This window comes from Sus scrofa, chromosome 14 (genome assembly GCF_054392235.1).
Source record: "Sus scrofa isolate SSC_HxYL_T2T_F1_AM1 chromosome 14, Sscrofa_HxYL_maternal_Yorkshire_Landrace_v2.0, whole genome shotgun sequence".
NCBI lineage: Eukaryota > Metazoa > Chordata > Mammalia > Artiodactyla > Suidae > Sus > Sus scrofa.
This window is the reverse complement of record NC_139396.1, coordinates 34,259,226-34,286,160: the sequence shown is the minus strand read 5'-3', so window position 1 is coordinate 34,286,160 and position 26,935 is coordinate 34,259,226. Positions and strand designations below refer to the sequence as shown.

General features: G+C 40.8%; 1 protein-coding gene across 7 annotated transcripts in view; it reads left to right on the top strand.

Annotated features, from left to right (window-relative positions):
* Positions 1-3,812: 3,812 nt before the first annotated feature.
* The window catches only part of KIF13B (kinesin family member 13B), a 201,901-nt gene continuing 178,778 nt past the window's right edge, over positions 3,813-26,935 (top strand). For 5 of the 7 annotated variants that reach the window (XR_014828434.1, XM_084997781.1, XM_084997778.1 and 2 more), the window contains exons 1-2: positions 3,813-3,925; positions 20,108-20,201. Coding sequence is in view for 2 of the 7 variants with exons in the window: in XM_084997776.1 (XP_084853902.1) it covers positions 3,871-3,925; positions 20,108-20,201 (149 nt within the window). In the remaining 5 variants the exon portion in view is untranslated. Of the gene's footprint in view, positions 3,926-20,107; positions 20,217-26,935 lie in introns of all 7 variants that reach the window. The other 2 variants (XM_084997779.1, XM_084997777.1) reach the window with 1 other exon arrangement.

The window sequence follows — 26,935 nt, the reverse complement described above, 5'->3', positions numbered from 1 at the left end:
AGAAATTATTTTGGAAAGTAGAATAGTTAAAATTAGATGTTTGTGAATTCCTGTGGGCTAAACAACCTGCACGGAGACCTTCCCATCCTGAAGGATTGTAGCATAGCGTGGAGGTCAGAGCACAACGGCAGCATACTGGCAGCTGTGGTAAGTTTGTCAGATCCAGTTTCCTGTCTGTAATGTGGGGAGAGTAATAGCCACTGCTTCATAGAGTTAGGGTGAGGATTGGGTGAATTAATACTTGTAGAACGCGTAGGCAGTGTTTGGCATGGAGTGAGCATTCAGTATGTTCTCATTATTCTGTTAAGTGATGATCTTCTAGAAAGAGGGCAAAATGTCTTCCCCAGCCTATGGAGGGACCATCAGGAACTGTGGATCAAAGCAACAAGTAAGCTAGGAGTTTGCTTTGGGGCTCAGTGGTTAAGGAACCTGACTAATATCCGTGAGGACATGGGTTTGATCCCTGGCCTTGCTCAGTGGGTTAAGGATCCAGCATTGCTGTGAGCTGTGGGGTAGGCTGGCGGCCACAGCTCCAATTAGACACCTAGCCTGGGAACCTCCATATGCCCTAAAAAGACAAAATAGTAAACTAAAAGTCAGTTTTATTTATTATTTTTTTCTTTTAACAGTCACACGTGTGGCGTATGGAAGCTCCCAGCGGTCGAATTGGAGCTGCAGCTGCCAGCCTATACCATAGCCAGGGCAACACCAGATCTGAGTGGCACGCCAGATCCTTAATCCACTGAGTGAGGACAGGGATCGAACCCGCATTTCACAAAGTCTATGTCAGGTCCTTAACCCCCTGAGCCATGATGGGAACTCCAGAAATCGGTTTTAGAATGAATAGGTTTGCAAAGGGGCAGGGTAAAATTTTAACAAATGTCGTCAACAATGCCAAGAAATTTAACAATTCAAATTCACCAATGTCTTGACTGCAGTATCTACACCGTAACTATTGGTCGATTTCTTAAGTCCTTGCTTTAGGTCCAAGGGAGTACCTTATTTATTAATTCTTTTTCTCTTTTTCCTCTAATAGTTGAAAAGAGAGACACCTTGACACTCCTCTCTCCTGTTGGAGTCTGAGCCAGCAGCCCCAGCCAGGTGACCGCTCTCTGGTTACCTGGTGTGAAAACCCCCAACTCCCCGAGGGCTGCAGGTTGTAACTTGCATCTCAGCTCTTTCCCTCTCACTATCACAGTGAGGTTTTCAAGGTGGAGATAAAGGCATTCCTAGTTTCTGGCTCTCTCCTCTAAGAATCCTCTGTCCTCACCTCTATTGCAGAGGTCAAAAGAGGGAGAGTGGAGTGAAAAACAGGTTAAAAAGGAGAGCAGCCCACACGGGTGTTTCTCTTGGAAAGCTGACATTTTCTTCCAGTCGAAAGTTTCCAGGATAACTTAAATAATTTTGGAACTTTAGAGAAAGTCCTCACCTCTTCCCTGTTATATGCCCCATCCCCCTTTAACTCCCCAAGGGGCTTCTTCCTCACTGAAATTTGAGCTTAATTTTAAATACAATGTTCCCATAGAAACTGGTCGCCTTCTCTTTTTCTGCCTGCCTTGTTTCTGTTTAAAAAGCTAGATCTGAGCTGACATCTGGCATCGGAACAGGCCTTTTAAAAACAAAATTTACCAGGTTATAAAAGAGATATAAAGTAAACAATGGATGCCCAGGAACCTTGGCACTTTGGGAAACCTTATTTGTTATAACCTGTAGGTGATGAGATGGTTAATAGGAAATCTGCTTAGGACCAGAATACCCAACCCTGGCAATCAGTCTATGGGGCATGGTGAAAGTTTTTTCAACACTAAATCAGAGTATAGGACAATAGTGAAGTTTTTCATCAAGTAAAAGATTTCAACATAAAAATAAATTCTTTGCGACTTTTTTGTTTGTTTAAATGATAGTGATAGTAGATAGCCTTTTTGTGTCCATTAGTTTTTAAATTTGCTTTGTAAAATTAAAAAGCTGACAATCCTAAATTTGTTCTTATTTTGTTTATAGGGTTGTAAAAATGAAAGATTTACAGTACTAAAAACTACTTCTTCAGCTAAGAAGGCCTTTCTGAAACCTCAGAGGAAGTGCTTCTGAGAAAGAAATTCCCTTCCTGTAAAGAGGGGTTTCTGGGGTTGCATTTTCTATTTTTAACCTTTTATTCTACTTTTTATTTTTACTTTTTTAAATGAACTTTTATTGACATACTAGTTTCAGGTGTACAACATAATGATACAATGTTTTACCCTGAGTTGTGGGAAAATATGTAACATAAGCACAATCACAAAGTGTTTGCTTTTTTGTGTCTGGCTCATTTCACTTGGGGTAATGTCTTCCAGGTTCATCCATGTCCTGGTATGTGTCAAAATTACATTCCTCTTAAAGGTATTTTTAACCTTTATGACAACTCTGCTTGTATTGAAGCTCTTTCAACAACAGCACAGTTCGTAAAAGGCCAGTCTTGCAAGCTTTCTATATTTACTCATCTATAAAATGGTTCTGAATTCTGTTCCATCATTAAATATATCCAAGCTCACCTGCCTCTTATAAAGGTGACCATTGCTACTCAGTTCCTATCAGCATTTCCAATATGTAATGTAGGCCCAACATTGCATGTAAAAATCTCCTGATTTTCATGTGCTGGCCAATACCATTATGCCAAATAGAACATATTTGCAGGCAAGAGTTAACATCTCTGCTAGGGCCTAACAACAAGCACATTTTAGTGTGGCTTCATTGATTCATTCATGTAATAAATATTTATTGGGTCTCTACTGCAGGCTAGGCTACACATATAAGATACGGTTTTAAAAACACAAGATAGGAGAGACATAGTTTGCTTTTAACAGCAAAAAGAATGACTAACATTTATTGAGCACTTATGTGCCAGGGAGTTTTTAAAGAGCTTTACCTATACTAACTCATTAAACCTTACAACAATCCTCTAAAGCTAGCACTCTTTTTTGCTGTCATTGTTGCTTTTTTAGGGCTGCACCCACGCATAGGGAAGTTCCCAGGCTAGGGGTCAAATGGAAGCCACAGCTGTTGGCCACAGCCACGGGGAATGCGAGCTGCATCTGCAACTTACACCACAGCTGTAGGCAATGCCGGATCCTTAACCTACTGAGCAAGGCCAGGGATGGAACCCAAGTCCTCATAGATACTAGTCAGGTTCCTTAACTGCTGAGCCATCAAGGAAACTCTAGGTTGGCACTCTTATTGTCTTCATTTTACATATGAAAAGGCAAGCGGAGTGGTCAAATCTATTGCCTTGGCACACAGTTGCAAAGTGCTGAGAGTGGATTTGAACCCAGATTGATGCCAGAGCCCAAGGTCTTGACTGGAAGAAATGGGGATGGGTTGGTATAGGATAACCTGTGGATTTATGAAGACTTCCAAAAGGGGTAATTTTTAACTTGTTTTGGATGATTTCAGCAAACAAGACCAGGTGGGCAATACAAACAGTGGCAATAATTTGAGCCAGGGATCAAACACTAAAATTAGCAGGAAATGAGTCTGAAAGCCATTGCAAGGTCTCGAATGCCATCTATTCAACTATTTTCAGGTGCGGTATCAGCTCATCGACAGTTTATGTCAGCACTAACGGCGGGGGTAAGTAATCAAGGTGTAGCAGCAGACGCGCTTTTGCAGACTCCAGAGAGGGAAGCGCGCCCCGCCCACGACCCCCTTCGGAGACTACAAGTCCCGTCATGCAGCGAGGGAGCGCCGGGAGCCCCAAGGCCAACCCCGCCCCTTCCTCAGACCCCACCCCGGCCCCGCCCCTCCCGCCCGCAGCCCCCTCCCGCCCGGTCAGCCCCGAGGAGTTGCCCGGTGGCCGCGGCAGACGGAAGCCGGAGCGAGAGCCTCGGCGGCGGCAGGATGGGCGACTCCAAAGTGAAAGTGGCTGTCCGGATCCGGCCCATGAATCGAAGAGGTGAGAGCCAAGCCCGCCCGGGTCCGCCGCGGCGGAGGCGGCAGGTGCCTGGCGCTCCCTTCCCTTGGCCACGACCGCCGTGTGGGGTCCGGCCGGCCCCGCCCCTGGAGTCCGTGTTGGGAGGGAGGGCGGCTTGCGCACCCCGAAACCTCGTCCCCCACTGCGCCCGCCCCGCCTGCGCGGGACGCCCCTCCCCTCGCCCGCACAGCGTCCCGGGGCGCCGCGGGCCCCACGTCCCGGCCCGCTGCCCCTTCCGCCGGCGCGCCCGCCCCTCCCCGGCGCCCTTTCGCCCTCGGGTCTCCCTGCCCTTCCAGGAGGGCGCCCGCGTCCCGCGCCCCGGGCTCGCTTCCTCCTTCTCTCCCCGGGCCCCTGCCCTGTGCCCCACCGCGCCTGGGCTCTCGGCTCGCCAGCTGTCAGAGCGGCCCCCGCCCCTCGGGTTCTCACCCTTTGGCTTGGCAGGGACAGTTAGAGACCCCAGGCCCCGACTCTGCACTCTTGAGGTCCGCGTCAGGAAGGAGGGCGGGGAATTTGGTTTACTCCTAAGAAAGCGTTCCAGTGCAAAAATCCTTCCTCTTGGCTTTTCACACTATGTTCCTTAAACTTGGACGGTCATAAAGGCTTGTAAATACTTTGATTGAACTTTGAAGAGTTGGTCCCCTTCCTTGCCCTCTGCTTTTTTTGACTGTTGAGAAAGTTTTGCTTTTGCTTGAAGTCATACTCGTCATCTCTCAACAATAAATAGCTAAGGTGCCAAGATTCTTGTGAAATTGTATCTTTCAGACATTCTCTCAATTCTGCAGGGAGGATAGAGAAAAGCAGATAAATCGAGTACATTTGAAATACTCTTTAGACAGTCAAATGGAATGGAAAAAACACCGACACAACTCTGAAGCTGGGCCTTGACTTTAATGCCTAACTAGCAGCGTGGCTGGGCAGGTTACTTTAAATGGGATATAGTGAAAACACCTCCTATACCGGGCGATGTAGTAGGATCATTATAGTCCCAGAAAATAATTTTTCAATTGTAAGACTCAACTCATCTGAATCATGGGTGCACCAGAATCATTTTCTAAATCGTTTTGGCAACTTCTTCATAATCAAGTGCAGAAATTGTATTGCTTTCTAGTTTCCTTTGTTGTCTTTTGTATATATTGAGATATAACACACAGTCAACAGATTGACATATGCTTTCTTGGTTTGTCCTCTTGGAGGAAGTTGGTTGTTGTGTGTGGTTTTTTTTGTTTGTTTTTGTTTTTTGAGTTGGTGATTTTCCCTTGCTAGGTTGGCTTAAGGCTGAAGAATTTTCCCTAAGAGCTTAATTACTTTAAGTTCTTGACTTCCGCCATGTTTTGAGTCTTCAGTCTTTGCCTCACTAATTCCACGTTCTGACAAAAGGAGAGAACTTAGATGAACCTGAAAGTTTTGGAAAGCGTCTGTTCTTAAAGTGTTCAGGCAGCTATATTTAAATGCATCTCAAGTTTATTACCATCACAGTGATGGTAAAAACAAAGCACAGAAAACACAACTTACCTGGGATTCGATTCTGAAAGGATGATTTCAGCACATTTAAAAAATTCCCTGTTTACAAAAAACTTGGGAAATGTCAGTGCCAAAAAAGACAGTTAACCCACCAGCACCAGAGACCAATTATCTCAGATAATTAAAGTCCTTCCCTCTTCACCCCCCTCCCACCTTGAGTTTCAGTTTTCCAGGGGAAGTACTATCCTTTTTATTTATACATTGTCATTGATTAGACTGTAATAATTGTCAGTATCAGAGTTTCAAGGGGTGCATAGAATAATACGTTTAGCTGTGGAATAGATGTTAGCTGTTCCTTTGGCTGAACTCACCTTAAAATTAAGCTTTATGCGTAGATCTACTACCCTTTAAATAGAAGTGCATTATTTGTGGTAAAGTCCCTCTTTATTCATTTAGTGCTATCTCTTACCTAGCCTTACATTTCCTGAATTCACAAGGACTTTTCAGTGATTACTACAGGTAATTAAAAGTAGTTCTCTATTTTGTTGTCAAGTAGTCATTTATATAAATCTAGAGGTTATCATGGAATGCAATGTAGTGGAATTCTAAAGCCAGTGATTTTTAAAACTAATGTGTAGAGTTACCTTTAAAAGGCTAAATCAAAGCCATATTCCTTTCTACCAACTTTTTTTTAAAAAATCATTACTTTGACCAGTTATTACTTCTGGGAAAATTAATGTAGTAAATAATAGTATATCATGATGATGAGTGGTAAACTTTTAGTCATAATTGTTTCTCTCTTGGCAGGTTAGTGCAGGAAGCAACCTCAGAAATCCCTCTTCACAAGTGAGAATGAGATGAGAGTGGGTTCCTGGGATGATGTAGTTTTACTCTATAGACTGATACTTGAAATCACATTTGCTACTTTCTGAGGAAAATCTGAAATTTGTGTGGGTTGGGGAAACTTAATTATTTGAACATTAAGCTTTAGGCCCTACCTCAATAACAGCGAGAACTGTAATGGCTAATAAATATGCTTTTGTTGGGAATATTTTTCTTTTCTTTTCTTTTTTTTTTTTTTTTTTGTCTTTTGTCCTTTTAGGGCTACGGCATAGGGAGCTTCTCAGGTTAGGGGTCTAGGGAACTCCGGGAATATATTTCTTGATAGGCATTTTAACATGATACTAACAAAACAAAAAATAATGAAAAAGCCTCCAACATTCTTCTATTTTAACAATACTCAGGAGTTCCCATCGTGGTGCAGCGGAAACAGTCCAACTAGGAACCATGAGGTTTCGGGTTTGATCTCTAGCCTCGCTCAGTGGGTTAAGGATCCGGCGTTGCCATGAGCTGTAGTATAGGTCGCAGACGTGGCTCGGATGCTGTGTTGCTGCGGCTGCGGTGTAGGCTGGCAGCTCTAATTGGACCCCCTAGCCTGGGAACCTCCACATGCCGCAGGTGTGGCCCTATAAAGACCAAAGAGACAAATAAATAAATATAAATAAAATGAAAAACAATACACATTCATTTTCTTATTTTTATTCCAGTTTGTATTCACATGCATATGTACTTTTACATAGTAACAGTGCAACTTTTAGCTTTGCATTTCTTTATCTGACATTAAACAGCTAAAGTAAAAGTGGTTAAACTCATTTTGTCATGAGATCTGGGAGTTCTGTTTGCAGTTCTGTCTTTTGATGTCATGTCTCAAACTTGTACAACTCACCAGGTAACTTGATTGTGTTCTGTGTACTGTAAGGAACACCTGTTCATACATTATTAACCGATCTAATTATTAAGTGAGCTGAAAGTTTTACAAGCGTAATTGACGGCACTAGTTAGATCAGTGACACTCTCCTGTTCAGGAATGCAGTATTTTATAATGTTAGGCTTAAAAAATATGGAATATTTATCGAATGCCTGCCACGTATCTACCTGATCCTAGATAGTATGGGATCTTACTGCCTTTCTTCAAGGGGCTTCAAGGGGCTTCCTATGTTTAAATATGTATGAAATTAACTAGCAAATCTATATAAAAAAATTTGGGAAATATCTTGGTCTACCTAGTCCAAGGTGATGCAACTGGAAAAACATTAGATATTTAGCTAGAGAGAAAAAACAGTGAAATGGGTTATTTCGTGTGTTATGGAGCATGGGCAATAAACTTAACAGATATTTCTCAAAGGTTTGTTTTGCATTTTTCAGTACTTGATACCGTGACAAAGAAGAACCAATACAGTGAAAGACACAATAATGTCTAATAAAAGTCATTGCTTGAGTCACGGTCTGGTATCTCAGTACATAAGACTTATGTAGCCATTAAAAATGATAAAAATCAAAACCATTTAACAAAGAAGACTTTTTATTTTAGCAGAAAAAGCAGATTGTAAAACAGAGTGCAACTATGTGATTGAATCTACTGTTGTGATTCCTATGTAAAAAGGCTAGAAAGATAAAAAAAATGAGATTGTTCTTATTGGGGGAATTTTACTTCCTAAATATTTTCTCTTACTTTCTCTTAGCGTCGTATTCAGTTTTTTTTTTTTTTTTTAAGTGGGCTTTATGGTTTATGCTCATGAGGAAGTGACTGGCTTGTGAAAAGATTAAAAGGTAAACACCTATAGCAGATTGCTGGTTATTAAAAATGCCAGGTGAGCAGTAGGGAGACACAGGAATTGAGGGGTGTCAAAGATCCCTCAAAGCCTGGTGATTAGGGAGCAAGTTTAGGACTGGAATGGGTGCCCGGTGGGAGCAGAGGGGGGAAATTGGCTCTTGGAGGAGGAAGTACAGCCTGAGAGTGAAGACATGGAAGCAGGAATGAGCCAGGCAAGTTTAGGCAGCAGAGACAAGATAAGCCTGCCAGACAGGAGGCTTCTGTGAGACTGACTGGAGGAGGACGCGATTGGGAAGGACAGGGGAAGTTGCAGGGAGCCCTGAGAGCTAGCTTGGCCCAGAACTCCAGCTTTTGGGTTTAGAGTTTCCCTGTGCATCTTGGGTACAGGCATGATGGAGAAAGGTTGCTGGATCTCAGGGCATGATGGAGGGTCTGGGTGGATGACTGAGGCAGGGCACAGCTGGCAGTGTTTAAGAGCATGGGGTGAAAACGATGCCGCAAGAATAGGGAGAGTAAGGAGACCGACCGGTCAGAAGCAAGCAGCAGTTGAAAATCCAAAGACAGGTGAAACCGAGGATCTAGGGGAAGCTTAGAAAATCCTGGTGGTCATTGAGCACACAGGTGCGCCCTGGGAAATCAAGGGGCAGGTAGGGTGGGAGAGTCTGTTTGCAATAGGAAGCCGTTTTTGACCCCAAGATCACGGGTGGTTCCTAAGCCTTCTCAGAGAGAGAGAACTGGGTTGTAATTAAGGATGACTGTGGACGGAAATTTCTGCCTTTTTCTAAAACAGAAGATGCTTGTTGTATTAGCATCTGCTTGATATGCTAATGGAGAATGAGACACACATCTGTGACAACATTCCTTTGTTTCTACTGTCAACTCAGTAACTGAAAATGGGATTTCTACACGTAGGCCCAGAGCTTTTGGCGAGAAAAGTACAGGCTTATCGAATCAAAATTTGTTAGAATTGGCCTTTACTTTCACCCCCTCACTTCCATAGAACAATGACTGAGGTCAACTTTTCCATCTCTTAAGTTCTGAAGATGGAAGAAACCACTGACAGAACTATTCATTAAGCAGATGAATTGAGCTGTTTGAGTGGAAATGGATTTATTATTGATCTCTGTGCTTGCTGATCAGCTTCTTCTTGTGTTCAACAGAAGTTATTTAAAAAAACAAACCAAAAAAACCCCCAAAAAACTTGGCAAAGAGAAGTGTAATCATTAGGGAAGTGTGTGAAACTAACTGATGTATAGGACACAAAATCCATGTCTTAATTGGTACTGGGCTTTAACTCTCAGAAGATACCTTTAAAAGCTAGTATTAATGAATCAGGTGATTCAATTTAATGTGTTGATGGAAGAAAAAAATAATAGCTGCTTTTTAAAGAGTTTTCTGTTGGTGAGCTACAGAGTTCATTACTTTTTATATATTATTCTTCAAACAAAACTTTGAAAGGTAGTTAGTGGAATTTCTATTTAGCAGAATCTCGGGTTAAATAACTTTCCTAGAATTACCAAGCCAGTATTTTGGAGCCTGACTTTCAGCTTTTTGCTATTAAACCCTCTGCTTTTGCCAGCATATGGAACGTGGTGGTCTTTAGAGGGACCTTGCATTCCCAAGCTTGCATGATGTTCAAAATGCGCATGAGAAGCATAAGTCATGATCTGTTACCAAAGGAGCTCTCTGTCTTGTTGATAATAAGAGATACACAGATGAGTCAAGTATAAGAACGTATATCCATAACGCAGTGATGACAGTGCATTATTAACAAAAGAAAGGGGGGGGGACTTGAGAATGATGTGGGATGGGTTGAAGGCATTTGGCAGGGAGGAAGGAATGGCAGGTGGGGCACCACATGAGTTGTTTACCCAACAAAACGTGGATGTAGGAACTAGCAAGATGTTTGCAAGAACAGTGAGGAAATTAGTTGTAAAAATTCAGACAGCAGCAAGGAGACATTACCTGTATTATGAACAGTTAAGAGAGGTTACTGTGCGCCAGCACTGTCCCAAGCACTGAACTAGATGATTTCAGTTAATCATTATAAATTGCCAGGAAGAATTTATACCATACCTTTATTTTTGTTTATTTGTTTGTTTTTTTGGAAATTTCCCTTTCCCAGAACTTCCATCCCTGGCCTTCAGTAGGAGGAAGTTCCCGGGCCAGGGATCGAACCTGTGCCATAGCAGTCACAACTCTGGATCCTTAACCTGCTTATGCACCAGAGAATGGCCCATAACCTTATTTTACAGATAAGAAAATGGGGACTTGGACAAGCTTAGTCACTTGCCCCAAGTCTCTTAACTATAAATGGGAGAAGTTGGGGTTTGGAGCCTTAGCAGTTCACCTCCAGAGCCCCAGCCCTTTAAATTCTGTGCTTTCTTGGAAATGCTGCAAGAATATAGGAAGTGAGGAATGGAAGTGAAGTAGAAGGGCTTGTGGGGACCGGGGGTATGAAGTTAATGGGGTGAGGCACACACAGATTCAGAAGGGTCTCAGCTGGAGAAGTATAGGTGTTCCTTTTTTTGTCTTTTTTGCCATTTCTTGGGCCACTCCCGAGGCATATGGAGGTTCCCAGGCTAGGGGTCAAATTGGAGCTGCAGCCACCGGCCTACACCAGAGCCACAGCAATGTGGGATCCAAGCCACGTCTGCAACCTGCACCACAGCTCACAGCAACACCGGATCCTTAACCCACTGAGCAAGGCCAGGGATCGAACCCTCAACCTCATGATTCCTAGTCCACTGCGCCATGACGGGAACTCCCATAGGTGTTCTTTTTTTAAGATAAGTATATAACATTAGTTTCAGATGTACAATATAACACTAAAAAGTGATCCCCACAGTAAGCCTAGTTATCATCCATCACCGGTTAAACCCCTTCACCCATTTTGCCTATCCCAAACCCATTTCCCCTCTGTAACCACCAGTCTGTCCTGTGTCTATGAGTTTTGTTTTGTTTTTCATATTCCACATATAAGTGAAATTATACAGTGTTTGTCTTTCTCTGATTTACTTCCCTTAGCATTATACCCTCAGGGTCCTTCTGTGTTATTGTAAATGGATAGGTTTTCAGATAGAGCAGTGGCACTGATAAAGTGATGCTTTAGGAAGATAAATTAATATGTGTGTCTTTACCTTGCTCACAGGCTAATAAGTTAGCTTGTTACTGTTTCATAGATGCTGGAGGAAGACATGAGACTTTTGAGTCAGAGGACTTAAGGTCTAGCCAGTGGGGAGCAGCACCCCTTGCTTGCAGCTCCCACAGGGGTGACATGGAGGGGTCCAGGTGGATGCTGCGTGAGCAGTGGGTTTGGGTTGCATCTGAGGGACACTGAGCTGGGGCACTTTGTTACTTTTAAGAGGTGAGCAAGCCTGCCCTTTTTCCTGAAGGTTGCTCGCTGAAGGCACATTTCTGAGAGGTGGGTGGGGGTGAAGAGTGTTTCTGGCCTTGCTTTCTAAATACACTCAACAAGGACATGTCAAGGTGGTTTGAAAGCAGCTGAGATTTAGGAAACGAGGGAGACTGCAAAGCTTCTGGTTTAGATGACTAAGTAAATGGCTGCTGGAATCAGTAACTGAGATCAGAAATGTGGGAGAAGCAGGTTTTAGGGTGGAGGTGTGGGAAATTATGAGCTCTATTCTTGGACATTCAACAGTATTTAGTCACTGCTTATCACGTGCCTTGCACTGCACCTACAACTACAAATAAGATGAGTGCCTGCCTGGAGGAAACTCAGCAGACTTATTGAGTTTCAGTTTCTGGAATGCAGCCAAGTGGATGGATCTAGAAAGCTGCTGTACAGGAGTCTGAAACTCAGGGACTGGAGTTACGTGTAGATTTGGAAGCCATTGCTGTATTTAGAAGATTGAACACCAAAATTAAGGCACGTGTGAAGGAGGAGGTCACACAGGCCACGAAGAGAGGCATAAGGAAAAGCAGGTGAAAGTGATGTGGAGGCCTGGGTGAAAAATGTCAGAAGAATAATTTGGACTGACTGAATGAAATCAATGTTGGTGGTGGGCTGAGAAATAAGTGGTGTACACATGTGGAGGCAGTGAATATAAGTATTTTTTTCAAGATGCTCCATGTAGGAATTACTTAGCCACAAAAAGGAATGAAGTAATGCCATTTACAGAAACATGGGTGGACCTAGAGTTGATCATACTAAGTGAAGTAAGCCAGACAAAGACATGTATCACTTGATATCTCTGATAGGTGGACTCTAAATAAAACAAAAGATACAAATGAACTTATTTAGAATTCCACTCACAGACATAGAAAACAAACTTAAGGTTACCAAAGGGGAAAGGGCAAGAAGGGATAAATTAAGAGTTTGAGATTAGCATCTACATACTACTATATATTAAGGTAACCAACAAGGACCTTCTGTATAGCTCAGGGAACTCAGTGTTTTGTAATGACCTACAAGGAACAAGAATCAGAAAAGGAATATATAAATTCATATATATGTGTATATGAAGTAAATCACTGTGCTATACAACTGAAACTAACACAGCATTGTAAATCAACTGTATTTCAATTAAAAAAGAAGGGTAAAGTGTGGTTTCTAGGGGTGTAGTTAGGAACAGCCCTTTTTGAAAAAAATTCCTCCCCAGGTCTAGGAGATGTTTGAGCTTTGTTGTAAAGAGAGAGAAATAGCCAATGGAGAGGGAGAATTTTGAAATATAGAGGAAAGAGTTTAGCTATAGAATGGAAAGGCACTGGAGTGCTTAATTTTCTTGCTGAGGCAGAATGTGAGGTTATTAACTGAAAGTAAGAAGAATTGGGTTGGCTGGGATCCTTGGAGTAGTGAGTACTTAGAAATGTGGTTGAAGGACTTGAGCCATATTTTATATCCATTGAGGGCAGTGGGACCATTCCTTCTAAGCTGTTTTGAGATGTAATTCATGTTTCAAAAGTGTATAATTCAGTGGCTTTTAGCGTATTTGCCAAGTTGTGCCGTCATCACCACTATCCGATTCCAGAACATTTTTATCTTCCCAAAGAGACTCTCCCTTTAGCGGTCACTCCCGCCTCCCTGACTTCCACAGCCTCTCCTCTCCCCACAGCCCCTGGCAACCACTAACCTACTTCTTGTCTCTGTGGGTTTGCCTATTCTGGACATTTGATGTAAGTGGGATCATATGTGTTTTGTATCTGACTGCTTTCCCTTGGATAAAAGTAGGTGATTAGGAAATCTTACCTATCTCTTATTAGAAAGCAGACTACCAATTCACTTTTTACCTATGTGGCGTCACCTAATTTTTTTCTCTATGGGTCAGTCAGTGCACCTCAAGAGGGTCCCAAACAACTTGTAAGCATAGTAGAGAACTCTAAGTCATATTTCCTATTCTGCAGATAAGAATGTATTACATTCCAGTTGGGAAAACAAGTGCTTCATACATGAAATATTAGTGATGAATATCAAATTTATAGTATGCCTACACATGTGGAAATAATAGGCATGTGAAACAAATTAGTTGAAAATAGAATCATACGTAGCATGCAAAATTCGCAACTTAATTACCATGAGAACCTTACAAATAATTTACTATCTTCCTTTTAAAAATGGACCCTCTTGGGAGTTCCCATAGTGGCACAGTGGAAACGAATCCGACTAGGAACCATGAGGTTGTGGGTTCGATCCTTGGCCTTGTTCACTGGGTTAAGGATCCAGCATTGCCGTAAGCTGTGGTGTAGGTCACAGATCCAGTTCGGATCTGGCATTGCTGTGGCTGTGGTGTAGGCTGGTGGCTACAGCTCTGATTGGACCTCTAGCCTGGGAACCTCCATGTGCCGCAGATGTGGCCCTAAAAAGACCAAAAAAAAAAAAAAAAAAAAGGACCCTCTTGAATTTAATAGTGAATTATAGCTAGCTTTTCATGAAAATGACAGAGAGGTAAAGGAAGGTTCATTTATATTTCTGAGTAGTAGATTTGGCTTGAAAATTATTAATTTTCCAGAGAATTAGAACAGCAGATTAGTAAATGGGCAACTCAGAAGTACTCTGTCCACACTGGGAATGATTCTCTTCCCCAGATGGAACATGACTTATGTAAAGGGAGTCTCCCAGGCCCTGCCCGTCTTTGGCTATGATGTCATTGGAGAACAAGCTGAAGCTGATTTAGGCATTGAAGAAAGACTTGTTTCAAATTATTGTTCACTTTTACAAGGTGACTAATTTACTGGCTGAGGGAGCTGAATTGTCAGCTGTTGATACTTTATTCATCTTGAGGAACCTGACCCAGAAAAGGATCCTGTTTGGGAAATAATAAGGGAACTTTAATGTTAGTGGAGTGAATTTCCTTTTCTTTTTTGAAGGACTCATGGATACATCAAAGCACTGGTGGCTCTGAGTACTGGAAAGCTGGATTAGTGATGACAAACTTATAGTGCTACTTAATTCTAAGATCACTCTGGTTTTTCATTGGTTTTAAGAATAGGACTAATTAAATCCCAATCTTAATATTTTAGGCTTCACTGGGAATAAACTCTTGTCCATGTGTTACTTATTATAATAATGATGTATATTTAGTGCTTTTTTAAATTGTGAGCTATGTATGTTTACCATCTTAAACTGTTTTTAAGTGTGCAGTTCAGTGGCATTAAGTATTCATATTGTTGCACATCCATCACCACCATCCATCTCTAGAATTTTTTTTTTTATCTTGCACAACTGAAACTCCATATCTGTGAAATACTAACTCCCCTTTGCCCCTTCAGCCCAACCCTTGGCAACTACCATCATACTTTCTGTCTCTACGAATTTGACTGCTCTAGGTATCTCATATAAATGGAAACCTACAAAACTTACCCTTTGGGGCTGGTTTATTTTTCTTGGCATAATGTCTTTAAGGTTCATCATCCATGTTAGCAGAATTTCGTTACTTTTTAAGGTTGAATAATCTTGCATTGAATATATATATCACATTCTGTTTAATCGTTCATCCCTTGGTAGAAAGTTGGGTTTCTTCCACCTTTTGGTTACTGTGAATGAGTCTCTGAGCACAGGTGTACTTAATTTTTTCAGAGGCAGTGCGTAGCACTGGTCTTTTTTTTTTTTTTTTTTGGCTGCACCTGCAGCATATGAAAGTTCCCTGGCCAGGGAGTGCATCTGAGCCACAGCTGAAACCTATGCTGCAGCTGTGGCAGCCCTGAATCCTTTAACCCACTGCTGCCTCTGCAGCAGCCTGAGCCTCTGCAGTTGGGTTTAAACCCACTGCACCACTCCTTTTTTTTTTTTCCAATTTTTTTTTTTTTTTTAGGAAGATGTTTAACTTTTGAATTTTTGATAGGCAGTTAAATTTTTTTCTTTTAAAAAATTCTTTTTTCATTTTTAAAAGTTTTATTGAAGTATAGTTGTTTTACAGTGTGTCTTTTTTTTTTCTTTTTTTTTTTTTTTAACCGAGCTTAGATTTAAGGCCTGACTTTGGTACTGCTATTTAATCATGGTTTTGCTTTCCTAAGCAGTATAGAGCAAGAGATTTTCCTTGGAGAAAGTGTCGTATTTAGAATCTTGTAGCAGTATTAGTTATACTTGGTCATATACTATAGCATTTTATATTAAAATGCTTTTCATATATCTGACCCTTAAACTTTCCTCAAATCTCACTGCTTGTATTTGCTTGGGTGTGTGTCCTAGATGTTCCACCCATATTCTAAACAGTCTTGTGGAAAACCTTCACTTAACAGTTTGGGTGGGAATTTTATTTGGTAATAAAAACTGAGCTAATGAAGAAGTGAAGATAATTGTTTATATTTTAAAGCCTTCCTCCAGTGCGTGTTAAATGTAGGGACATTTGTAAATATTGCACTCTGTAGGACAAAATGAATTTAGCTTGTGGATATATTAGTTATTAGGTTATTCTTTGAATTATATAGGATTTTCCAGGGATTGGTTCTTTAATCATGCCATTTAATACCTCTGGATTTTTGGAGTGTCTAATGAAGTTATGAGGGGCAGGATGGAGGAGCTGTGAAGAGGATAGGGAAAAAGCCTGCATATATTGAATGAGAATATTTGGAGCCTCTCTCAATTCAAGATCATCTGAAGTGAAGGCAAAACTCTAGTGGGGATGGGGGTGGGGGAGGTATTTGATTTATGCTTTTCAGGCATGCATTTTAGATGTATATTTCTGCATTCAGAACTATATATGTAGCTCCTTTGCTCAGACCAAATGTTCTTGCAAGAAACTAACTTTGTGGTGGATGGTAAGATAGTAGATTCTGAGTCACAGCACAGTTTCTGGAGAAGTGATAAAGCGTTTATGTATGTATAATACAGATTTGACTGTACAGGGTTAGCCAGTACAATACGGTCAGAAACCATTAAGGAGTAGTATTAACAAAATACAGTAATTTGCAGACTTTCTTGAGCTCTGGGCCTAAGTAAAGGAAGAAGTAAAACTGCGTGCTTGAAAAGTTCTTGCATAATGGCTGAGGCTTTCTTGCAGCATTTCTGTGATAGTTTAGAGTGGATTTAAACACAGAATTAGAAATAGACTTTTAAGGAGCTCTTGTTGTGATGCAACGGAAATGAATCCGACTAGGAACCATGAGGTTGTGGGTTCAATCCCTGGCCTTGCTTGGTGGGTTGAGGATCTGGCATTGCCGTGAGCTGTGGTGTAGGTAGCAGACGATGCTCGGATCCTGCATTGCTGTGGTGTAGGCTGGCAGCTGTAGCTCCAATTTGACCCCTAGCCTGGGAACCTACATATGACAAGGGTGCGGCCCTGAAAAGCAAAAAAAAAAAAGGACTTAACACTAGTTGATCACAGTGAAACAAATGCCTTTGGGGGGTAGTCTTCCACACTTGGGTAAAACATAGCTCTGATGTTTTCTTTTCAGTTCTCTTTGCCTGAAAGATGTATTGGCTAAAAGAAAAACCACTAAATTTCTTGTATTTCTAGATTGTATTTTTGAGAACAAATGTAGAATAATATGAGTTGTGGCAGGCACAGGGAAGGAAACTTGTGTTTGTATTTTCTCAGTTATATAAGTTAAAGCAGACAAACAGAAGTCATCTCTCCTGGCAATGGACATACTCTAAAGTTATAATGAATTTGACATTGACATTTGGCCAAGGTTCTTAGGGAAATCCAAAATGACTCCAATGTAGTACAGTTCCTTTCATTAGAGCATATCTTGGGTAACAGAGGCAGACAGAAACAGTTTGATACTTTGAGTCAAAAAGTTAGAAGAATGTAAAAATATGAGAACATAGACATGATGTGGCCTATACTTTAAAAAAAGCTTTATTGAGATGGAGTTCATATATCATATAATTCAGCCAATTCAGTTGTTCTCATTGTGCTCGTGCAATTGTGAAAACTACGAGCACAATTTTAGTACATCATCACCCTCAGCAGAAACTGCAACACCTACTAGTAGTCACTCCTCAGCTCTAGGCAGTAACTAGTCTATTTTTGTTTCTCTTTGTCTGTTCTGAATATTTGGAATAAGTGAAATCATACAATATATGGTCTTCTGTGACTAGCTTCTTAGCACAAGTTTCATCTATGTTGTAGTATGTATTAGAACCTTATTCATTTTTTTTAAATATTTTTTTTACAACCTCTGTTTATTTATTTATTTTTTGTCTTTTTGTTGTTGTTGTTGTTGTTGCTGCTATTTCTTGGGCCGCTCCCGAAGCATATGGAGGTTCCCAGGCTAGGGGTTGAATCGGAGCTGTAGCCACCGGCCTACGCCAGAGCTACAGCAACGCGGGATCCGAGCCGCGTCTGCAACCTACACCACAGCTCACGGCAACGCCGGATCGTTAACCCACTGAGCAAGGGCAGGGACCGAACCGCAACCTCATTGTTCTTAGTCGGATTCGTTAACCACTGCGCCACGACGGGAACTCCCCTTAATTCCTTTTAATTGCCAGGTACTGTTTCATTTTATGGATGTGCCACTTTTATCCATTCTTTAGTTGATGGATATTTGATTTGTTTCCACTTTTTAGCAATTACAGATATCCAAATAATATTGCTGTGGACATGCATGTACAAACTTCTGCATGGACATAGTTTCCATTGGGTATATATATCTAGGACTGGGAATTATATGCTAACTCTATGTTTAACCATTGAGGAAGTGCCAGACTGCTTGCCAAACTGTACCATTTTACATTTCCACCAGTAATGTATGAAGGTTGCAGTTTTTCCATGTCCTTGCCTATACTTAGCCTTTTTTTTTTTTTTTTGGACATTCAGTTTACATTTTTCTTTTTTAAAATTTTGACTTACAATACTGTGTTAGTTTACGTTATTATCTGTCTTTTTGGTTTATAGTTAGGCTAGTGGGTGTGAAGTAGTGTCTCATTGTGGGTTTTTTGTTTTGTTTTGTTTTTTGCTTTTTTTGCTTTTTAGGGCCGCACCTGTGGCCTATGAATGTTCCCTGGCTGGGGGTCTAATTGGAGCTGCAGCTACACCACAGCTCACAGCCACCCTGGATCCTTAACCACTGAGCAAGGCCAGGTATTGAACCCACATCCTCATGAATACTAGTCGGGTTTTTTACCTCTGAGCCACAATGGAAACTCCTGTCTCATTGTGGTTTTGATTTGCATTTCCCCAATATCTAATGATGGTGAGCATCTTTCCTTATGCCCATTGGTCATTTTTGTATCTTCTTTTGGGATGTCCGTTCAGATCCTTTGCCCATTTTAAAATTGGATTGTTTTATTATTGAGTTGTTAGGGTTCTTGATATTTTCTGATGTAAGTCCTTTGTTAGATATATGACTCACATATTTTTCTCAGTTCTGGGGGTTGTCTTTTTACTCTCTTGATGGTATCTTTTGAGGCACAAAAGTTTTTCATTTTGTTAAGGTTGTCCTAGCAGTATTTGTTGAAAAGACTGTACTCTCTCCACTGGATTTTCTTGCACTATTGTCAAAATCATTTGGCCGTAAATATGATGGTATAATTATGGACTGTCTGTTCCATTGATCTGTATGTCTGCTCTTCTGCCTTATATTTAGTACCACAATCACAGCAGTTGTGTGTGCTAAGTCTGAAGTTGAGAAGTGTTGTCTTTGTATTTTGTTTAGGATTCTTTGGCTATTCTTGTGCATTTCCATATAGATTTTTAGGATCAGCTTGTTAACTTTGGGGAAAAAAAAGTCAGCTGGGATTTTAATAGAGATTGCCTTGAAATTTGTAGGCCAGTTTGTGGAGTATTGCTATTTGTACTTCTTTTAAATTTTTATCTAAGTGTTTAAATCTTTTTGATGCTATTATGAATGAAATGTTTTCTTAACTTCACCTCTGGACTTTTCATGGCTGGTGAATAGAAACACAATTGATTTATGTATATTGATTCTGTGTCCTACAACTTTGCAAAACTTATTTATTCTAGTAGTTTTAAGTTTTAGGATTTTCTATATACAAAGTCACATCATGTGCAAATAAAAGTAGTTTTATTTTTTCTTTCCAATTTGCATGCCTTTCATTAGTTTTTCTTGCTTGACTGTCCTGATCAGAAATTCTCATACAGTGTTGAACAGAAGTTGCAGTAAGTAGACATTCTTGTCTTATTTCTGATGTTAGAGATTAAGTTGTTCAGTCTTTTAGCATTAAGCATGATGTTAGCTGCAGGTTTTTTAGATACTTTTTATCAGGTTGAGAAAGTCCCTTCTATTCCTAGTTTACTGAATGTTTTTTATTATGAAAAAGTGTTGGGAGTTCCCGTCGTGGCGCAGTGGTTAACAAATCCGACTAGGAACCATGAGGTTGCAGGTTCGGTCCCTGCCCTTGCTCAGTGGGTTAACGATCCGGCGTTGCCGTGAGCTGTGGTGTAGGTTGCAGACGTGGCTTGGATCCTGTGTTGCTGTGGCTCTGGCGTAGGCCAGTGGCTACAGCTCCGATTCAACCCCTAGCCTGGGAACCTCCATATGCCACGGGAGCGGCCCAAGAAATAGCAACAACAACAACAACAACAAAGAAGACAAAAAGACAAAAAAAAAAAAAAAAAAAAAAAAAAGAAAAAGTGTTGGATTTTTTTTTTTTTTGTCAAATGCTTTTTCTGACATACATTACTTCAAAAATAACTAATTTTTTTTCCTTTTTTTATTGGCAGAAATTGACTTGCATACCAAATGTGTGGTGGATGTAGATGCAAACAAGGTTATTCTTAATCCTGTAAATACGAACCTTTCCAAAGGAGATGCCCGGTAAGTTAAGAGCCAGTTTTATGATGAGTGGATTTTTAAGTGACTGAAAGCAACAATGGCTGCTGAACTTAGTTCAGTTGAACAGATATTGAATGCTTGGTATGTTGAGATGCATTGCTGCCAAATCGAAGAGACGAGGTCTCTAATGTGAAATGACAGAGTGCCAGAGTGAGTGTTGTAAGCAGTAATGGTATTAGAAGCTCAGAGAGAAGAACTTAGGTTGGCTTGTGAAGTAATTGAAGAAGGTTTCTTGAAGGAAGTGGTACTGACTAGAGAGTTCGGTAGGATGTAAATAGGAAGAAGTGGGGTAGAGGAGAAGGTCTTCAGGTCATTCCTCAGCATGGTGTTTTTTGCTACTTTTCATCCTATGTGTCCGTCAGAGCCCATTTCAAGTGCTGTTTTTTTCCTGAAAGCATTTTGCAGCCCTCAGTGATTGCTCTCCTTTAAGACTTTGTAAGCTATAATCTGTTCTGCCTAATTATTGTACATTGTTTTGGATGACTGTTGTTGGATGGTCTATAGTGACCTGCAGTAGACCTTAGGGCCTTGGAAGGAAAGGGTTCTGCCAGGGGTTGGGCATGAATACTTGTGACTTCTGTATTTGGGTGATAACATGAACAAAAGGGAGGGCAAAAAGGTGTAAAGAATGTGAATGTGGGGAGGAAGGAAGAGATTAGTTTGATTTTTTTTTTTTTTTTTATCAGCAAGTGCAGGAAAATTAATTTAATCAGGTAAGCCGGAGTCAGCTTAGAGAAGACCTTAAAAGCAGATGAGATTTGGCCTGTATTTTTATGGGTAGGATGTTACCTTTGACAGTTTTCAATTATTGTGATTAAGGAGGTGGATTAGGAAGAGTCGTTGGATGGCAATGTAGGGATTGTGTCAGCCTGGGGAAGGACTGGCTTTTTGTAGAGATCAGCTCTGTCAGAGGTGTTTTTGTGCTGATCCTGGAAGTAGAGAACACATGGGACCTGCTGTGATGCTCTGTGCGAAGGAGATGCTTCAGAATACTTGGAGAGACAGTGTTGCATATGGAAGTACACCTGGAAGGCACCCCATAAAGGTCCTTTTGAATTGAGTTAAATTGGACTTGGAGTCAGAAAGTCTGAAATTAAATCCCCACTTAACCATGTTATTGTTGGTTATTAACTTTTTTGAGCCTTACCTGTATGATACCTGCCTTACCTGTCTCATAAAGGTGTTTCTGATCAAATGAATGATTGTTAAAGTGGTTTGTAAAGTGTTCTGTAAATGTCCAGGTTTATTGTTATTAATGTAGAGATATTTCTTGAGTATCTCTAGGATTTGCTGCTATTAGGATATGAAAGGGTGTCAAGAAAGGTGCTGGGCTTAAGAGCCTACTAATTGAATGACCTATTGTCCTGAGTATTAATCGAAAACATTAATTGGGGGGCTGTTTATTGCTCTTAGAGCTTTGACTCTGAAGACTATTGCTTTCTTTGGAAACGTGGGCAACACTGAACAAACTTGGAGGCAATACCTGTGAGTCCCCGTTGTGACTCATTGGTAACAAACCTGACTAGTACCCATGAGGATGCGGGTTTGATCCCTGGCCTTGCTCAGTGGGTTAAGGATCCAGCGTTGCCATGAGATGTGGTGTAGGTCACAGAGGAGGCTCGGATCTGGTGTTGCTCTGGCTGTGGCCTAGGCCGGCAGCTGCAACTTCGGTTTGACCCCTAGCCTGGGAACTTCCATATGCCATGGGTGCAGCCCTAAAAAACAACAAACAAACAAAACACTGCCAAAAATCAAAAAACAAAAATCTTGGAGGCAGTACCCTCCAGTGGAAAAAATGTGAGCTTTACGTATAATGACTTATTCAAATTCTGGTTTTGCCACTTGCTGGCATGGTTATCTATCTGTGTTCCTTACTTCTAAAAGTGTTTTTGTTTTCAATTACTGTGTAACAAATTACCTCAAAAGCTCACTGGCCTAAAACAACAGTAATCATGTGTTACCTAGTGGTTTCTGTGGGCCAGGAGTTGAGACAGGTCTCAGCAGGGATGGCTTGCTCTGCTCCCTGCTGTCTGAGGCCCATCTGGAAGACTTGAAGGCTGGGGCTGGTATCATCAGAAGGCTCAGCTGGTCACCTCGGTCTGGTAGTTGATGCTACCTGTTGGCTGGAGATGTCACTGGGGCTTCCGGCAGGATGCCTACTCATGATCTGGTGGCATGTTCCAAGGGCAGGAGTCCCGTGAGTGTGAGGAAGCCAGGGGGAAGCAGTATTGCCTTTTAGGGTCTAACCTTGGGAGTTACAGAGCAACACTTCATGCTGTTTTCTTACTCAAAGCTGGTATAAAAGTCTGTGTGAGTTTAAGAGGAAACGTAGACCCATCCATTTCTGAGTGAAAGACATTAGTGTCGCATAAGAAAAGCATGGGTGGGAAATGCATTGCTGTGGCTGTCTTTGGAAAAACAGTCCAGCCAGCACAGGTGTGTAGTAATGTCTACCTGATAAGGTAATTGTGAGAATAAAATGAGCACGTAGAAGCTAACGTAGGTTTTCTTTCCTTTTGAGATCTTTGAATCTCAACGGATTTGTGAATGATTAAATAGCACTTTCTGGTTCCATAGACTATCTTGGATGGCTCTTTTTTCCCCATGTTCTGAAATCACAAATTTAATATTAACTCAGTGCTACGGTGTACTGTCTGATTAAAAAAAAAACCTTTAAAAAATGACAGCTGTCAATGAGGCGGGTAGGTAATGGCTTTTGGTGAAGTAAAGTTAAGCACAGCTTCTTACAAAACAACTCTTTGTTGAACTATGTGCCATACATACAGAAAAGTATATGTAGCTTGATGAATATTTGTAAGTTGAACACAACCCTGTAGCTGGCACCCAGATAAAAAACAATGTTACTAGTATGACAACAGACCACCTCATGAGAAGCACTTTTTCTTTTAATGTAATGTCAAGGTGAAAAGAAAAAATAGAAATTTGGGGATGTACCAGTTCAGTGGTATATGTTTGACTTCATTACAAGACAAAATAGAAAGGAAAGCATAAATTATAAGATTAATTGCAGTCTAGTTTGTAGACTAACCCATAAAACAAGTTATGGTTTTATAAGAGCTATACTTGAAGCTCAAGAGCCACGGATTTGAAATTAACGTAAAAAAGTAATTTGAGGAGTTCCTGTCATGGCGCAGTGGTTAACGAATCCGACTAGGAACCATGAGGTTGCGGGTTCAGTCCCTGCCCTTGCTCAGTGGGTTAACGATCCGGCATTGCCATGAGCTGTGGTGTAGGTTGCAGACGCGGCTCGGATCCTGCGTTGCTGTGGCTCTGGCGTAAGCCCGTGGCTACATCTCTGATTCGACCCCTAGCCTGGGAACCTCCATATGCCGCGAGAGCGGCCCGAGAAATGGCAAAGAGACAAAAAAAAAAAGTAATTTGAGTTCAGTTGCTAGTCGGAAGGGCTCAATTTAATATTTCCTTAAAAGCTACAATATACTTTTTTTTTTTTTTTTTAGGGCCACACCCGTGGCATGTGGAGGTTCCCAGGCTAAGGATCTAATTGGAGCTACAGCCGCTGGCCTACGCCACAGCAGTGTGGGATCCAAGCCGTGTCTGCGGACCTACACCACAGCTCACTGCAACGCCAGATCCTTAACCCACTGAGCCAGGCCAGGGATCGAACCTGCACTCTCATGGTTCCTAGTCGGATTCATTAACCACCGAGCCACGAGGGGAACTCCAACAATATACTTCTATTTAGAAGAGTATCCAATCCTATTAATCAAAAACTATGACTAATTTTATATGTATACTTAACAACCCAAGTTAGTATATTTTGCAAGTGAACATAGAAACATTTTAAAATGAGTTTGAGAGTTCCCTGGTGGCTCAGTGGGTTAGGCATTGTCAAAGTTGTGGTACGGGTTTGATTGGCCTCGGAACTTCCGCATGCCTTGGGTGCAGCCAAAAAGATAAAAATAAATAAAATCATAGTTTGTATATTCTTATTTAATTCCGCATTAACTTCTGAAAACTTCATGGTTTGATGTTTATGCTTATTAAAGCTAATAGAAGCCATTGTTAAATGAATAAGTAAGACATTTTCAGCCTAACAGCTTAATTGTGGGAATTTGGGAAACATTTTTTGCTGTGCTATATATATATATATGGAATTTCAAAACTGTTTTGACAAATACAATGCTTAAAATTCAGAAAACTGATAGTACATGGCTAACAAAGAGATTAAAAAATGCTGACCTTGGAGCTAGGCATCCTGGATTGGATCTTAGCTGTACTACTTAACATGCATGATGTGAAGCAAGTTGCTTAATTGTCCTCTGCCTCAGTTTATTCATCTGTAAAGTAGAGATTTTTGTAGTACTTGCCTGTAGATTGTTACACAGATTGAGTTAAAATATGTAAAGTGGCAGTGCCTGGTGTACAATAAACCTTATAAAAAAATTAGACATTACTTTGAGTCTTACTATTACAGTTCTTATGGCCTATATTTAAGTTGTAGTCCATGGTATATTTAGTGAGCTATAATAGAACTTCATAAAGTAAGTAAAAATGTTTTTAACTAAAATATTCAATACTCGAGTGTATGTGCCTATCACAGAATTACCTAGTTCTACAAAAATATCACCTTTGCAGAGTCAGAAACTAATTTCTAGTTTGCCCAAAGGTGGTGGGATTCTGAAGGACTAACATACATTTGTTAGAGAGACAGGCCCCCTAATTTTAAATGTTCATAGGGAATGAAATATTAATCCCTGCCATCCGGGCTTCTCCTTAATATCAACCAACTTGGGGAACGAGGTCAAAACATTATTTGTGAACATAAGGTAAGAACAAAGGGACATTTTATTAAATATGGAAAAGATTAAGGACGGGTTCTTTCTTTTCACAACACTCTGCTCGAACACCTTTGTGACAGAAATACTTGTATCCACCAGCCCAGTCTTTTTGTTATAGGCATACTATTGGATACACACTGATAGGTTGGATCTATTTATTTTCTCCTGCAGAGCCATACTGATTATATTGCTAGAACAATTAAATGTCTTTTTGGAATTACCCTTTTGCCCTGATCAATTTAGTTTTCTAGGCTGGTCGGTTGGCCCTTGGGATTTCCCAGATGTTCAGCAACATATTTACAAATCATTCTTTAGGGCTCATAAGTGAGTAATTCATTATCTATTCTTGGTCGATTTTACAAATGTGATTCTTAGCATTTAGGAGCACTTCTAAGTCCCCTTTATTACTGGTTACAATAGTACCATGATGTAGAATAGCCCCCTCTTAAATAGCTAAGTAAATCTCTAAGCCTTACTTTATTTGAATTATATCTTAAAACTTATTACAATTTTATCTTAGAATAAAATGTTAATGCTAGTGTTTGTCACCATGATAGGGCAAAATGGTTTCTTAGGCTAAGTTTTATCTTCTGCCTTTTCCCTCCATCCCTCCTCTACCTCCCAAACAGGACTTTCCTACTAACTCTGGCTAAAAAAATTGAGATACTTAAAATGTTGTTTTAAAAGAGAGTGAGGTGTTGGAGAGTGGCAGCTTCGACTTTATGAGACAGTTGTCTTAAGAGTTGTGTTTTGGTGCATTTGGAAATGGGAATGCATATTCCCACAGGAACTGCCAGTTGTTTCTAGGAAAGATGCTGTTCTACTGAAAAAGTGACTAGTTTAGCCCACAACTCCTTACAGTAAAGTTTGTTTGTTTTTGCTGTGGATGAGTGGAGATAAAGACTGTCAGGAACTAGTATACTTGGGTGTGACTTTGCCAAGGTGCCAGCGTTTTCTGCACTATTGTTTTTGCACCATCAGTGTAAATATCAACAGAGTGAAAGGGCAGATGTCTTAGTATTGTTATGAAGGTAGTTTTGACCTCAAGACCCACTGAAAAACTCTGGGAAACCCCCAGGAGTCCTCAGACCACAATCTGAGAACTAAAGTTAGGATCAGTCTAATTCATGAGCTCTAAGAACTGAATGGATGTCTTTGGTATTTACGTACGCATGTATGTCTTTACAAGGCCACACCTGTGACATATGGAAGCTCCCAGGTTAGGGGTCGAATTGGAGCTGAAGGCCTATGCAACAGCCACAGCAATGTGGGATCCGAGCCTCGTCTGGACCTACCCCACAGCTCATGGCGACCCCGGATCCTTAACCCACTGAGTGAGGCCAGGGATTGAATTTATGTCCTCATGCATAGCAGTTAGGTTTGTTACTGCTGAGCTGTAATGGGAACTCCTGGTTTATTTTTAAACTACTTTATTGAGATATAATCATATCTTATAATTCACCCCTTTAAAGTGAACACATTATTGTGCAACCAGCATCATTATCTAATTTTATGACATTTTTATCACCCTATTAATCACATTTTTTCTCTGTAGATTTGAGAGTTGACTGTTGCGGACGTTTCATATAAATGAAAGCATGCTCTTTGTGGTCTTCTGTGATTGGCTTCTTGTATTTAGCATAATGTTTGTGAGATTTATCCACATTATAGCTTTGATCAGTGTTCATTCCTTTTTATGGTGGAATAATATATTCTGTTCATCAGTTGATAGATGTTTGGGTTGTTTCTACTTTGGGGTGTTACGAATAATGCTGCTGTGAACATTTGTGTAAAAAAGTCCCTGTGTGGACATATGTTAACGTTTCTCTTAGGTAGCTCTTGAGGAGTAGTGTCATACGGTAACTCTGTGCTTCACATTTTGAGGAATTGCCAGAC